This window comes from Emydura macquarii, unplaced genomic scaffold (assembly GCF_026122565.2).
Source record: "Emydura macquarii macquarii isolate MOO-44397 ecotype Brisbane River unplaced genomic scaffold, CSIRO-AGI_Emac_v2 contig_1477, whole genome shotgun sequence".
Lineage (NCBI taxonomy): Eukaryota > Metazoa > Chordata > Testudines > Chelidae > Emydura > Emydura macquarii.
In genome coordinates, this window is record NW_027131614.1 from 16,198,247 (window position 1) to 16,214,704 (window position 16,458).

Below are 16,458 nucleotides of genomic sequence, written 5' to 3' on the forward strand. Positions count from 1 at the left end.
ACGCAGCACTACGCCATTTCAGGGGGTGGATTAACAGCGTTGACTTCTGAATCGATTGAGCGGGTGTACACTGACCCCTCAATCGATCCAGATAAGTTGATCTGATGGTGGCGACTTTGCCGCCGTCAGTGTAGATGTACCCAAAGTATATCTTCTGGTCCCTCCATTCCACTCCTCCTCTCCCCCACCGCACTATATTTTGGTTGCCGGTTTTGTTCTACAGCATTTGCTGCCATGCTTTATAATAGATATCACTCCAGCCTTACAAAGAGCATCTTTCGTCTCGATGGTTTTCATCCTGCAAGCCACTGCAAACCACAACTGACTGACTAAGCTGAAAAATCTCTGCTGAACACCAGCATCCCCACTCAAACGAAGGTTGTGGATGTAATATCTACCTCCTTGCTCTACAGTCACAGCAGAGCTGGAGGATGAAAACTTTGGGTCCTATCTAGGCTTCCACTGAAGCTAATGCAAGTTTTTCTGACTTCACTGGATGAAGGATTTGGTCCTTTCTGTGCATTTCGGGGAAAGGTGAGTCAGTGTGAGAGAGAGGAATCCTGAATAGTTGTCGGCCTGAGCACTTTAATTGTGTATTCATTCCTTGCCTCTTTTCATCACCTCACTAGGATTTATGCTGCGTCTGTGGTAATTGAACATTATGTTCTAAACCCATGGGTGGTAGTGCCAAGTGATCCTCCACACGCATGTTACTTAATGCTGGTGACTCATTCCCGTTTAATACCATCCAAATGTTAGTTGGGTTTAGAAAGTATGAATCATCTTCCAGATAATATTATCTGAAGTTATTGCTAAACGTGCCAAGCTAAAAAGCTAAGGCTAATCAGAGCACTAATGTGTGACTATTGTCTCCTAAAAACCCACTGAGCTAAAATGGATGCTGGTTTACACTCTATTTTAGAAGTGAGGTCGTCTTGGGGGCTGGAGCCGAACATGAAAGCTCTGGCTTTGTTCTCCACAAATCACAGCTGCTTCCACTGAAGGAAAATAGAAGGCATCCTCCACCCCTGGGAGTTTTCTTGTCTCAAGGTAAGCCTGTGATGTTCACTGATTATTCATGCAACAATAAAAGCCCCAGTGCTCTTTGGTCCTGCCACTAGCAAAAATCCACACCTTCTGCAGTATGACACAAAAGACATTTTCATGGAACTTCTTTACATGATGTGATAGGAAAGAATAATGCTTCAAATGCCTCATTGTCTAGGATCTTGGAGCTGTCAATGCTAAATCTCATTTAAGTATTCTTTTCTAGAATAGCATTAAACGTATCTATTCTTGTGCCACAGATGCATTTAGTATTCAATATGTAATATTCTGCTTCAGATGTCTTGAAGCTTTTCTTCATGGAGTCTATTTTCCTCACCTAAACCAATGAAAGATCAAAGACCCAAGTGAGACTGCTTTGCGGGAGTCTAAGCTGTAATCTTGTGCATGGTCTTTCAGGACCTGTCTGTCATCAGGCTGGTAAAACCTGCTGATGACAGACCTAATTTATGAGGTGAAAGAATCAGGGGTGGGGAGTTTTTCAGGCCAGGATCCATGTGCTTGAGCCAAGGTGGTTGTGTTTCTCTCTATATATATTTTAAAAATAGGTGGATTTACTTAGTTATACCCAGAATTTGCTCTCACTCTTACAGTGTGTGGAGGTGACAGCTGTGGTCTGTCTGAGACAAGAAATGGGTGATTACACTGCCCTTTGATTTCTCTCCTCTGAATCTTGGAGTAGCTTTTGTGGGGGCCTGGGAGTAAATATGACTTCAAAACCCAAGATGGGTGATTATCACAATGATGGGCACAGCTTGTTGGTGCTGTAGCGGGGGAGATTAGCAATTTTCAAATGATTCTAGCTTCAGTGAGTATTCTCCGTTTTTCCTTATAAATCAGTGTCTCGGATATACTGGAAAATAGATGGGAATTTGTATTGTATCAGCTGACAGCACAATTATTCACCAATCAATCCTCTTTCGGAGATCCACATAGAGACTCAGTTTCGACTCTAGTGTTTAGTAGAAATCAGGTGATTACTTTCTTCAGCAGCCTGCAAAGTCCTTCAGTCCCTATGACACATGTACAGAACAAGGCCCTGATTCAGGAATGCACTCAAACTCATGCATAAGTCTCACTGAAGTACAAAAAAGAGCCTTGTTGAATGGGGATTTTCAGTTGAGAAGCAATATTTTTCGCCTGTTATGTCCCTGCTAAAACTCGCTCCCTGCATGTTACCCAACCACGTAGAGTTTGGGGTGAGCACAACTGAATCCCAGATTTTGTCCCTGTTCAATAAAACTCTTCAGTAAGTCTGAAAGCAAAAGTGCTCAGGTTTATGAGGGCGTGGGGGGAATAAGGGGAGGTGATCTGGAGTAGAGGATAGCATGCCCCACATGTAAAAGGTTACTGTGTAAGGCTCTGAGCCTGCAAATAATCATGCATGTGTTAAATGTTATGCCTCCAAGTAATTCCATTGATTTCACTGTGTCTATTCTCCTGTGTGCGGTTAAGCATGACTAGCTTTGCAGGGTTGGAGCCCGGGAGTATGTCTCATTCAGCTCTCTATCTGAACATGCTTACAAGCTGTTCAAGGATCATAGACTTCTCTTACAGGCTAATCTTGCTTAGGAGAACAAATCCAATGTGGAAAGAAGAGTGAATCCTTACACTCACTTCTGAAGCTTTGAGTAATGCTCAAATGTGTTCTTACTATTGAAAAAGTAAATGAAAACAAGGGTGATGATTCACTCCTCAGTGGGGATGTTCTGAAATCAGGAAGAACAGGGTTTTCTTGGCTTTTCTCCAGCAGAATGACCGTAGTTTTCAAATGACAGCACTATGTAGGGGTATGCACATAATTATCCGAGAGAGCGCAGATGACTTTACACAGCCCTGTGGTCATTTTAATGTGATTATGTTACATTCAGTCACAAACTATACAAGGGCCAGATTCACCTTTCTTTTAGTCCAGTTTTATTTTTCTCTAACTCCATGGATTTCAGAGAAGTTACATCAGGGTAGGGTAAAACTGAAGTAAAACTGTGTGGCGATTCAGCTCCCAGGAATTTAAGACGGCTGGATCCCACTTCAGAAAGGCTTTATAAACAAACGAAAACTCACTTCTGTACCAATAACCAGTGTATCATGACATGCTCACCTGGAAAGTCACCTTTTCCAGTCCTATGCCTCCCGTATTTAATCTTTCCTTCCTGCTGCTAACAAACTGTAGCAAATGTGATAGTCATGCCAAGGTTTTGTTTTGTTTTTTTCAAAAGCAAGAGGTTTCAAGTCTTTCAGACAGACATACTGTAACCAATAATGAAACTCTGTTCATTTATTTCCCATCTACTTATTTCCCTCTAATTCTCTTCCCACTTCACCAGCATCTCAGGGCTGTTCATCTTCCAATTATTTATTCCATTTGTAGAAAATAATAAGCAGGGAAAATGTTCCTGTTCAACTCTCACCCATTTACTTTCTTATTGAAAAAGCATGAGGGATATTTTTTTCCCCCAACATGTGCTGTAACCTCTCAGGGTGGGAGAGAAAATGGTGATGGTACTATGCAGCATGTCTCCAAAATTAAATCTCTCCAGTGGGGAGAACAGTTCTTTCCTCCCTTTCGGAGGACAATGGGCATACACAAATGATTGGTGCAGGACATAGAAATGTAGATTATGGATGATAAAAGGTGGCAACTGTATTAATACAAACACACTACAATGATTGCCTGGGAGCAGCAAGATTTTGAAAGATATGTGGATAAAATGCCATCTCCTCTCCTCTGTCACAACACATATGCACACTCCCCTGACACCCCCCCCCTCCCCCCCCCCCCCCACACACACACACACACTAGCTAAGGACCCCACAAGCCCTCACCTCAGATCCCAGACAAAATTTTCCCGTTCTAAGGTATGGAGATCTGAAATGTGAATGTGGCCCTGGATTTTGTGCAGGTAGTAATATACTATTATTCACCACTACTACTCAGATGTCCTTTGAGCAAGTCACTTCATCTCTCTGTGCCTCAGTTCCTCGTTGTTAACTGGGGTTAATGATACTTTCTTTCTCTCACCCATTGCCTTGTCTATTTGAACTGTAAGCTCCTTGGGGCAAAGACTACCTCTTACTCTGCGTATGTACAGTGCCAATAAGGTTCTGTTGCCTCTAAGTTCTTTCAGTACAAATAATTAATTTTGCATGTATACCACATCTTGTAACCATAGCCCTAAATCACTTCACGAAGGTGGGTGAGCATTATATAGGGGGATAACAGAAGCATAGGAGTTAAATGGCCAAGACACGCAGTGAGCAAGTGGCAGAATCAAAAACAAAACAGGCCTCCCAGCTTATCACTCAGTCCACTAGCCAGTGGGCCCGTGCTCACTTAATCATCAGATAATCAATATTTTGTTTTCTCATATTCACTGTGTGGCCCCCAGCCTTATTCACTGCACTGTATTCATGTGCTGATCTGAAGACCGAATTATTTAATTTCCTCATATTAATTTCCCCAGATCTGAAGAAGAGCTCTGTGTGGCTGGAAAGCGTGTCTCTCTCACCAACAATAGATATATTACCTCCCCCACTTTGTCACTCTAATTTCTCCACAAACACTAATGACTTTAGCTTCACAGCAACCCTTTGGGGGAGTATTATCTCCATTTTATGGGGAACGGAGACAGAGAGATGAGGTCAAAAGTATCCAGTAAGTGTGGCGCCCAATTTGAGAGACACAGGACCTGGTTTTTAGAATACTGAGCTTTACGTAGCACTTTGTAAACTCAAAGCACAGCTCCCACTGACTGCAGTTTGCAGAACTGTGAGTGCTCTGCACTTCGGCAGATCAGGCCCCAGGGTCTCAAGTGGGGCACACAGAAAATGAGAAACTGACAATTAGTGATCACTTGTGAAAAGTTTGATTTAAGTGGATTGCCTCACATCATACAGGAACTCTGTGGCAGAAGCAGGGAAAGAATTCAGTTCCCCAGGGCAGCATTCAAGTGCCTTAACCATGAGACTGTCCTTTCTCTCCCTGCAATCTCTTTACCTCATTCACTACACACCTTCCAATTTCTGTCACAAATGAGGCAGGGGTCCTACAGACAACAGTTTCCTTCACTATACCACCCCAATTCAGCCCCAGTGCAGTTTCATCCTGTGCAGAGAAGGAGGCCAGAGTCCTGTGGAAAAAATAGTACATGACGAAGTAATCAAAGACTGTATCATAACACAAAAACAGGCCGAATTAAGGTTGCACAGGCAACCTTATTTCTGAAATGTCCTAACTTTTGAGTGGTTGACTTTGCAACCTTAATAATGTTCTTTTCACATTAGTTTTTGTGGGTAGAATTTCCTAGGTTTTTAAAAAAGCAAACTGAAAAACCAGAAATTCCATCATGTGGCATCATTTTGATACTCTCATTGTTCACCAGCAGGATTGGAACCTTTGGACAGTCCACACAGGCCTCTGCCACATGAGAAGGAGAGCAACTGAGAGGTTGTCATACTCTGTGTGGATTGGCACTACAGGAGGATAAGACACACTTCAACAATGGGTTTTGTGGATATTTGCTGATTTGATGAGACTTAGGAGTCTTGGGTTCCCTGCCAGGCTCCAGAAGGATGTGTGCTTGTGTGGGCACAGATTCTTCTGCCCCATTCCCTCCAACCTGTCCCTGTCCCAGTCCTGTCTTTTCCCCACCCCTTGATCCTTGTTGCATTTGCATTCTCCTTACCTACTTAGTCCAAGCCTCCACTCCTCACTCTACTCCTCCCTACACTTACACCCAGCCTCCTTGTGCATCTGGTTCCAGTTCCCCCTCCTGGATTTCATCTGATCTGTTTTTCCTATGCTTCTAGTTTCCTGCCTCAGGCTACTCCTACAAACTCAATCTCCCCATTCACACCTCCTCTCTGGCTCCTTGTCCTTGTTTCTTTGTCCAGCCAGTCCCTGTTCCCTCCCCCCGACACTGCACCTCAGCTCCTTGTCAGATCTGTCTCTCCTCACCCCTGCTCCCATGCCCGCCGCACTGGTTCATAGGCTCAGTCTTCTTGTCCAGCCAGTCTGTCTCTCCACCCACCAAACCAAATCCTCAGATGATCTCAGTGGTCTCTCCCCATTTCCTCTACCCACTCCCAGTCCCCTTGCCCAACCAGTCCCCGTCTCCCTGCCGTCCAATGCCCAGTTATATTTTCTCTCCCCTCAGCTCCCAGCTTGACCAGACTCCTTGTCCCGGGCGACTGCTTTCCCTTCCCTCTGGTCTGGCTTTTTACCCCTTGATGTTAAAATCAGACAGCTTCCTTCTCCACGCCGCCGGGGTGCAAGCAGGGGAGTCATTGAGAGCACAGGAAACTGTGCTGCTGGAAATTGCAACTACAGGAAAAGTCCAACTTTGTTTCTATAGCTCTGGACTGATGCAAGCTCAGTTGCTCCTTGGGGATGGTGTGTGTCTGCAGTCTGGTCCGGCACTCGGAGCAGTGAGCAGACTGAGCATGCTCAGTGAAATGGACTCTTGGGAGATTTTAGCTGCTAACGTCAAAGAAGTCTTTACAGTGATGGCAAAAGGCTCATCCCTGGCACAAAGACAACCCCTGCCAAATTTCAAGTCCCTGATCCAAAGCACAGGGGCACTAGAGCCGTTTAAAGAAAAGGTCTTAAGAACATATTAAGATGGGCAAAAGAATATGGGTTTTTCCTAGCTTCATTCTTGGAAACAGCTGAACAGTTTTGACTAAAATTTCTCTCCCAGTAAAATTCAGCCGGGCATGGAACATTTCAGCCCAGCTGCTCACAGTTTGGCAGAGTTACACACGACTGAAAATGGGGTGTTATAATGGGACGTGTCAGGCCACCTCACTAATAGGCAGTGCTACTAGTCCTGGCTATAATACCTCAGCTGTGTTTGTCTACACTCCTACAGCTCACCGATCACTGTAGTATTTGAGGGCTGTGTATGGATTGAAAACACAGCCAGAGCTGCCTAGGAGGGTAACCAGTTCTCTGCCCCGCTCCGGGTATGCTCAGGATCTCTCATGTTGAGCTCACTATCCATCTGTTGTACGTGTAGCCACATCCTGTTATTTTTGATCATGCCGTCAGATTCCCTTGCCCTCTGGTTCTTTGGGGAATGTTATAGCGCTTCATATGCAGCCTGCCAAAGATCAGTTGACAGGGCAAATGTACCACAGCCTTTTCCATTAGTTCCTGAAACTTTAGCAAAATCCTGTCATCAGTGGTAAAACTTTTCAACAGCTAATAATCAACATGGGCTACTGTACCGCTGCAATACGCCCTCAGATGCCTGCTTCGCCTATTATAGCTTGTCTCACTCATGAATCACTGTGGGGGAGGAGGTGCCACAAAGAAGCTAAGCCGTTTCCTTGTTTTTCAACCTAAAATATGAATAGTGAAAACGAAGAACCATCTCCACCAGTATTATTATATTTGTTATGAAGCAAGGAATGGAATTCTTTTAACTCAATACTCATGTGAAATATCTGTTCCGCTCCTCACATCCCCCCAGTTGACATGGAACAGGCCAGCTCCCAGTTAGCGAAGGGGACAAGGCAGTTGCTATGCGTGGGCAGTCAGACATTTTCATACAGATTTTTTTATGGTATTTTATCACTTCTGCAGTAAATAGGTGCTGACTGTGAGCCAGCATCAAACGTGCCCCATAAAAATAGAAGCAAATGCTGAAGGGACAGTAAGGTCACAACATCTTTAATTACTAATAAAACAGTGAAAGACTTGACTTCCACAATCTAGCCATCAGGAACCAGTCTGAATAAATAGGAACAATGCACGTCTCTGCCTAGAATGAGCCCCTACTTCAGGCTCAAAAATACTCCAAAAATATTTATTTTCTTATTATGTTGGCATCCAGCCATGGCTCCATAGTTAAGGCTGAGTACTTTTTTTCCACGTAAGCAGGGATTCATTTTCTTTGTTATATATGGAAAATACACCCTATCCTCCCCAAACTTTAGCACCTTCTCTTTGAGCACAGGATGAGTTTTTTGAGGCAGTAGAAGTAAATTTGTTAATTAGATTGTTATATTTGTTTTTTAAACTGATCATTTAGGAAACTGAATCATGAGGGGAAAACATGAAACAAAATTGAATGTGTATTTAAAAATCAGTTTGATCTAATCTGGGGTTACAAACACTAAAATGTCTTAATCATAACCATGTGGGGCCAGATGTTTAAAGGAATCTAGGCACCTAGAGATGAAGATTGGGGCCTAGTGGAATTCTCAAAGGCACTTAACTAGGTTAGGCACCTAACTGCTATTGATTTCAATGGGACATGAGTGCCTAATCTATTTAAGTGTTTTTAAAAATCCCAACAGGCATCTAACTACATTTTTAGGCACATACATACCTTTGAAAATCTGGTCCATGATCCCTATAGGACAGAGTTAAGGATGTTTTTGTGCCTAAACCGTACATTTCCACATGTTAGCGTATCTGTATTTCTTGTAAGTGTAATGGTCATTCTGAATTTTCTGGGTTTATAATGATTGATTTTGGGATAATTGCAACATCCTTGCAACATATTTTGACCTTAAATCATAGATACATGTTTTCAGCCTAAGCTCTATCTTAACACAGTTTTTTGGCTGGATGGTTTTGTTAAATTTCATTCCTCAACAGTTTATTTCTAAGTGGTATTGGGTTTTCAGACCTGTCTTGATTGAAGGCAAGTTCCAACAGGGTGCTTTTGTGCTGACATGGGAAACAGAGAAAGTGGAGGAAGAGAAGTCAAATGACAGATTGTGTCCCAGCTACTATGCTGGAATTTATCACAGTTCAGAGAATCTCCTTCCATCACCTTTCCCTAGTATCTAGCTCACAGAAGAAGTGTCCCAAGACCCAGCTGTTGATAGGTGACAAAGGAATAATAGAGAGTCAGGTACTGGAAAGAAAAGAGATTTCATGATAGTAAGGGCAGATTACACACTGTTGTTGAACCCAACCAAAACCAAGGTGCCAGTCTTGGGAAAAGGGAAGCTCTTCAAAGAATTGCCTTCCTCTAGAGCATCCACCCTGATTGCTGTCTCTGTTTGCAGCATGGCGATCCTTTGGCACTCATGACTAATGGAAGCCCAAATAGCTATGGGCAGTCATTTCTGTTTGTGACTGTCCAGGAGATTCTGGCATGTTGTGCATTCATGACACCTGGGCTTAATTATTTCAACCCATTATATCTAAATGTGAAGCTCCAGAAAAAGCTCCAACTGGTATAAAATTCAGTTCGTTGATTAAGCAACAAAGGTCTCTATGAGAACTTCAGTCTGGTGCTCCGGTCTCCATACTGGCTCCCTGTTGAATAGAGAGTCCAACTCAGGGCCCATTTCTTGATATTCAAAGACCTCTGTGGAAATGGCCCTAACTTGGGGAGAGATTACTTCTCTCTCCATAATCACGATCTTCCACCGCAACTACATTGCACCATAAAACTGTCAACCAAACAGGCTTGCCATCACTGGAGGCAGAACTTTCACAGGAGCTGGACGTAGACTGGAACTCTCTCCCAAAGAGAGATGACTGGCCACAGTTCTCACCCATATAATCAATATAAAACCAACATAACCACACTTTTAGAATGCATTGACTTTGCCATTATTGTATTAATGCTAGTTTTCATGTTTTACTACCTTGTCTATTTCAAACTTCATTGAGCTTAAGCTTAGTAAGAATATAAAATCTGAGTGGATTTTGTTGCTGCTGCTGTTCTGGCCATTTACACTCATTATCTGGAGTCATCAGCAGTTTTGCTGTATTTTCCATCTGTTATTCAGTAGTAGAATTCTGTGGTTTTTTCCATGGCATGAGATAATTTCAGACCATGGGGCTATCATTTACATTTGTTGTGAATTTTTCTTAATGTGCGTGGTTGATTTCCACTTGTATGGATAGACCAGTAAAGGGACAAGGCTCACGTGATAGTCAATATGATAGTCAATATTACACTAATAGCAGCCAAACTTGGTAGGCCTTTCTGCAGGCCTACGCAGCCTTGGCATAACTAAATCAGGAGGGGAGGGGAACCTCTTGCTCAACCTTTTCCTGACGCTGCACCCCCTCCCTGATGCTCTGGTGGATGTGCTGGGATCTGTGTTTCAGGAAAAGACCATAAGTTTATTTATGCATGCCGTCTGGGAGATGTTTGTCTGGGGCTCAAGATGTGCAGATTCTGTAGGAACACACCTAGTTAAGTACTCTGGTGACCTTAGGTCTAGCTTTTAAAAACTTTGTTTTCTCTTTCTTGACGTCTTATTGTCTACTAACAAGGATAAATGGGGGGAGAGGCTTGGACTCTTTGGGATCTCCTCTTGGACACAGCTTCTGGATCCTTCAACGGCAGCTGGAAGATCAGGCCAATCAGAAAGCTGTCTCTGTTTCCACTTGAAAGCTGCCCCAGACTTCGGTAATTATTAAGGGTGAGAGTTGGGGTATTTTACTAACCTATTGCGCATGTGTGTAAGTGCTTGAGCCCAAGTAAAAGGATAGCTTTGTAGTAAGAACACTTTTGTGTTATACTGGTTTTACCAGTCCATCTATCAGCTGGACGGCCGTGTCTCCTTTTGGCTTATTTCCTGACACCACCTCGCAAAAAGTAAAGTTACCCCGAACTTTGGGTTGGCAGAACCCCAGGTATCACACTCAGGTCCTTGGTTAGACCAAGAGGAAACAGAAGATGGCTTGAGTAAGACCCTGTCCATACTACAATGTTTGTCAGATCTTGAAACTGCTTTCAAAATCATTTTAATCCTTAGGCTCAATAACTGTTTTCTATGCTGTTTTTAGAATGTTTTCCTTATTTAAACAGACTGGTGTTTGCTAAAATAAACATGAAGTTGTTTATAAGAACTGATCTTGTGCAGTTTCATGGTACTGGAAAAAGGTTTGCTGTGGATGGGGAGGTAAGTAGTGTTGTGGTCTCATTGCTAATTAGTATTCCAAATCTCTGTGTTCATTTCTGCATATCTTAGACAGATCATGTACCAATTTCTTCTTCATTATACCTGTACTATTTGCCATCAACCTAGATTTTCTGGGGTATTACCTTACATCTGGTGTTATGCAGTTTGATATGCTCAATATGTTTTTCAGGTAAGAATGCAAGGTCTATTTTACTAATCTCAAAAGTTCTGCTTTTTCTGTCAGCTTTGTATTAACTTCATGAAATGAGGTAAGACCATATTTCAGTTAGTTGCTCTCTGATTCCATCTCTTGGTGGTTTCTTTCTGATGTGCAGTTCTTGCCTTGCTTTCTCAATGTAAATGGTATTAAAGTCCTTGGAGGGAATGGAGTAGGCATAATGTTTCACATAAAGTACTTGTAGTGGGAGGCGTGTATTCAGGTTTGGTCAAAATATTGTGTAAATTCTCCCCCTTGTTGTACACTGTATTCTTTTACAGAAGACTTCATTTACTAGTAGCTTTTCCTATTGCTCCAGTGCTGTGGTTATCACATCTGTTTCAAAGTTGCTGCAATTTGAACTATAATTCATTTATCTATGATCAAAACATGAGGCAATACAACGACATGCTTTTTTAATAAAAGGTAAAGGGGCTCTGATGAAATACTGAACACTATCCTGTACATGCAAGCGCATGCATGTACACCGCACCCTTCATATTTTAAGTGAATATTTTGAATAGTGGAAGGGTCCTGTAATAATAGTTAGTATGTGGTTATATCGCATTGCATTTTCATTGGCCATATAAACAGTTAGTGTCATTATAAACAATATACTTTAGTTCAAACACAAATTATTGGGCTTGATGCATCTCATAGCATGTGTTATGCAGGAGGCTGGACAACAAGACATCATAATCATTCCTTTTTGCCTTAAAATCTGTGATCTATTAGGATAATCCTTTCTTTTGTTCCTTTGAAAATAGTATTTTGACTGAAAGTGTCATATATTTTTTTCTTTAAGCCACCCTCTAAGCACACAACAGGTGTTGGTCATCTGATAAATTCTAAACAAAATCATGCCTTAAGTTAAGAAACAGGTTTTTATGGTGCCTGTGGAGAAGCAGAGCTTCTCTGAAAGGAGAAAAAGAGAGAGATTAAATTATTTTAATAGGGGGAAAAAGCTCATGTGTATTTAAGATCAAAGAGTCATTTACTCCTAAAAGAACACTGGTCGCTAGTGACAGGCTCTGATTGTATAGGCAGCCAGTTATCTGCACACTAAGGCCCTGATTCCACAGAGGCTTACAGATATGCTTAACTTTATATGTTGTGAGTAATTCCACTGAAGCCAGTGAGAACATGTGTATGTGTCTAAGCATCTATATAAGGGCATGTCTACATTACAGCCCTACTATGTTAGGTCGACTCACAGCCACTGCAGTAATTAGTGATGTCCACACTACCCTCTTTCTATCAGTGGTGCGTGTCCTCCCCAGAAGCGCTTCCACTGACTGAAGTGGGGCAGTTTGGGGGGCTGAGAGCCAGGGCTGTCAGCTGCGTGCAGCTCCCTGCTGGGAGCCCAACTGCCCTCCCCATGGCTCTCAGCTCCCCGCTCCTGGTTGGGAGTGGGGGGCAGCCACCCGTGCTTCTCAGCTCCTTGAAAGGGAGTCAGGGGAAGCTGGGCTCTAGCTGCCTGGCTTTCTTGTCAATTTTCATGGCTCCCCCATGGACTACACTGACAGAAGCCCTATGCCTTTCACGGAGGTGGAGTTATTCTGTTGGTGATGTAGAGCACTTACATCGGCGGGACAAGGCTGTAGTGTATATACTGACATAATTAGGTTGATGTAAGCTGCCTTACATTGACCTAACCGTATAGTGTAGACCAGGCCTTAGTCTTCACGGGATCAGGGCCTAAATTTGCAGTATAAGAATGTGGAGACCCCTTACTGGGGAGAAAGCTTTAAAAAAACAATGCCTTTTTTTCCTCCAAGGATGTAATTAATTGCATGTCATTTAGGGCTTGTCAGTCCTGTCAGGCTGGATGCCATGGTAACAAAATGAAGTGCTATCCCTGTCACCCAGAGTGATGCTGATGCAGGATCTGTGAGCAGTAAACTCGAGTGCCACCAATGAGGTAAACATAGATGCAATCTGCATTGAAAACCAAGTAGTGGGTTGCAGCTTAGTGGAGTACAGAGCATGTGCTGCTGCACAGCAGGTGACACCAGTGGAGAAAATGCACATTCCCCAGGGGCCTACATATCCCTCCATCCTTGGCTTTTCTTAGGGCAAGTCTACACTTAAAACGCTGCATTGGCGCAGCTGCAGAACTTTAATTAAGATGCTCTAAGCCTGCAGGAAAGAGCTCTCTTGTCAGCATAGTTAATCCACCTCCCCAAGAGGTGGTAGCTATGTCTGCAGGAGACGCTCTCTCGCTGACATAGCGCTGTCTTACATGGGGGGGCTAGGTCAGTATAACTACGCTGCTTAGAGGTGTGGATTTTTCACACTCCTGAGTGATATAGTTATACAAATATAGGCCTGTAGTGTTGATCAGACCTCAGAGTGTGGTGTCATCCAACACTGGCCCTGCTGTGACATTCAGAAATCCACAACCCTCATTGTTCTGCACCAGGTCCCCTTCTAATCAATTAGGGCAAATTAGTGAGCTTTGTGGATTTAAAAACTAGCATTTGAAGCTTTGGAAGCAGTATGCACAATCATCAGATCCAGAAGCAAAGATCTTTCCCTAGGCTCAAGAGACCAGCTTTGCTAGCAAAACAGGTAATGGGTAGTGACTGCGTAGGCAACTAAAGGAGATGATTCATTTTTTAGAGGGCAGTGGTGCTTGTTATACACAAGCTACCAGTAGTACATTACAGGGTGGTAAAAATCTATCATGGACAACAAGTGTGGTTAGCATGCACCAAAGCAACAGCTGTGACTGTAAAACAGAACAGAAATAATCCTGTAGGGTGTATTATGCCATGGAAATGGCATTCCATTGTGATATTTTTTTCACCGAATATAATTTAAAGAGCTCAATAATTTCAACCTGTTTGTGTTCACAGTCACTAGTAATTAGAGCAGTGACAAGAGGGGACTGCAGAGATACTGGCATTTCACTGCCATGCAGTAATCACGCTTGAGGCTGAAGTGCCCCTTCCTTTCAGCTTCAGCAAAATTAGCTCCGACCTCTTATTAAATTGGGTCAGTCCAACAATTAGATTGGTGATGACGAAATACATAACCCGCAATCTGAAATAATAGGACTGAATTTGCACTCATGGCTAGTTCTCACCTTTTCATGTGTTTTGGGGAGCACTCCCTCTCTAGGTTGGAAGATGAGTGCTTCACGTGCATCGCGTTGTAGGAAGTGTGTGTGTATTCATTTTCATCACTGTAGTCAGGACCAAGTAATGTCCGAGCCCAAGTTCCCATGTCATAAGGAGGAAGCGTACCTCCAAATTCAGAGGGCAGGCATTCAGGGTGTATTAGCTGGTGAAGGCTGTTCAGATTGTTACCATGGAGAAAGATCTTTAAAAACAAAACAAAACAAAGGCACAGTGAGTTCCTTATTTCAGAAAGCATTATAACAACGTATTTAGAGCAGTGAATTTACACTGCACTTGATGGGTGGGGTTTTTCAAAAGCACTCAGCATTGGCTTAACTCTGCTCCCACTGGAGTCAACGGGAATTTCAACATTGGCTTGAATGAGAGCAGAGTTAGGCCAACACAGCACACTTTTGAAAATCTCATGTGGTACTAGAGATGTTCCCTGTTGTTACAATAAGATACATCGCACACAAGCAGGAAAAGGGTGGGTTGTGGAATTATTTTTGTGGGAAAGGAAGGAAAGATTCCTGGAAGAAGTGGGTTTTAAAGAAGGGTCTGAAAAAGAGGGATATAGTTCAACTATTGGGTGCCTCAGGAGAGCGAGCATGAAGAAGAGAGTGGGAAAAGATAATGAAAGGTGAGAGGACTGTAAGAGAGCATGGGGAGCAAGACAAGATCAGAGAGAGAAATTGAACAAGATCATGTAGATCTTTAAGATAAGGGCAGTGAGCTGGAATTGAAACAGTAGTCGTTAAACCTGGAGCACAGCTCAGTGACAGAATCACCGTCTATTTCAGGTAGGCACCAAAATCTAGACCTATTTATTTTCAGAGCTGTGCAAAACTCAGTAGTTTTGCTGCTCAAGGGGTCATGTATGAACATTTTCCTCAGTTTTGATCCACACTTATTTCTCTCCTGTCGAGTGAGTTGGGGTCCCAACAAAACATGGTGTTCTGATTTTGCCTCAGAATTGCACAAATTACTAATTTTGTGCTGTTTTGAAACAAAATTATAAACTGACCCATGTCTGCGTACCTGAACAATCTTTCCGTGAACTTATTCTTAGTTTCTGAATTTGTAACAAAACACTGAACCACACAAAGCTTCTAGTAATTTACGGTTTTGTTTGAACGCTTTGCCCAGCTCCAGTTAACTTTCCTTTCTTTAATCCAGCCACGTTTTCAGACTGAAGGACTCCTCAGCATGTTCAATACTCCGATCAGATGGATCCCAGGCCAGATTTTGGTGCCTTTCTGAGATCCATTCTAGTGACTATGGACCTCAGGATAAAAATGGTAAATAGCTAAGGACAGTGAGGTCCAATAATTCAGGTGCATCTCTGCAGCAAATACCTGCTTCTCTTCCTGCTGGGCAGTGGTATACCAAGGGGAGGTGGGGGGGGGAGGGGAGGCGGGGTGGTACTAGCCTGCCGGGGGGGTGGGGGGTGATGGGCCGGCCCTTCATAAGGAAAAGGGGACTGGGGGCGCCGGCCATGCCAGCACCCTGTGCATCATGAAGGGCCAGCCCAACGCCCCCCCCAGGATCCCCAGGGGGTTGAGGTTGCCCCATCCAAGCCGGTGCTGAGCTGTGGGGCGGGAGCGAGAGAGGCAGGCGCTGCGTGGGGGAAGTGTGGGGAGGGGGATGGCAGAACTAAGACTGCATTTGCACCTCTCCCAGACCTCACTCCCCCCCCCCGGTACAGACCCCCCTCCCTGGGGAAGCTGGGGGGCGGTGCTGGGATTCCTCCTGCCCTGCCTGGGCGGGGGAGACAGGTATGGAGGAGGGGCGCATATGCAGGCTTGGTCCCTAGGCGCCAGAGGCCCATGATATGCCACTGCTGCTGGGTGAGCAGATACAGAGGAATGGAAGTTTTTGTGGACACCAGTGGGAGTTAGTGCTGTGCAAAGGAAAGCAAGCTGCTTGAAGAAGCAAAACTGGCAATTTCCTTGAAATTTACTCACTGGGCAGAGATCTAGCTTTATGGGAGCTTCATTGTATGGTTGGCTTCAATGGGAAACAGTGCAGGTCCCTCCACTGCCACAGCTCAGTAAATGCTTGTTCTATCCATAGACATGCTTTGTCCATTGTATGACAGAATAGCACCTGTTCTTAGTAAGTAATCAAAGGTTCTCTGGTCCCTGACTTGGATTCTGAAAATAACCTACTTCTGCT

The 16,458-nt window shown here is 43.6% G+C and overlaps 1 protein-coding gene across 2 annotated transcripts in view; it reads right to left on the reverse strand.

The window, feature by feature from the left end:
- CLVS1 (clavesin 1) overlaps positions 1 to 16,458 on the reverse strand; it is a 99,385-nt gene that overhangs the window by 5,545 nt on the left and 77,382 nt on the right. For both annotated transcript variants that reach the window (XM_067553719.1, XM_067553720.1), the window contains exon 4: positions 14,250 to 14,485. In XM_067553719.1, coding sequence (XP_067409820.1) covers positions 14,250 to 14,485 — 236 coding nt within the window. The remainder of the gene's footprint in view (positions 1 to 14,249; positions 14,486 to 16,458) is intronic.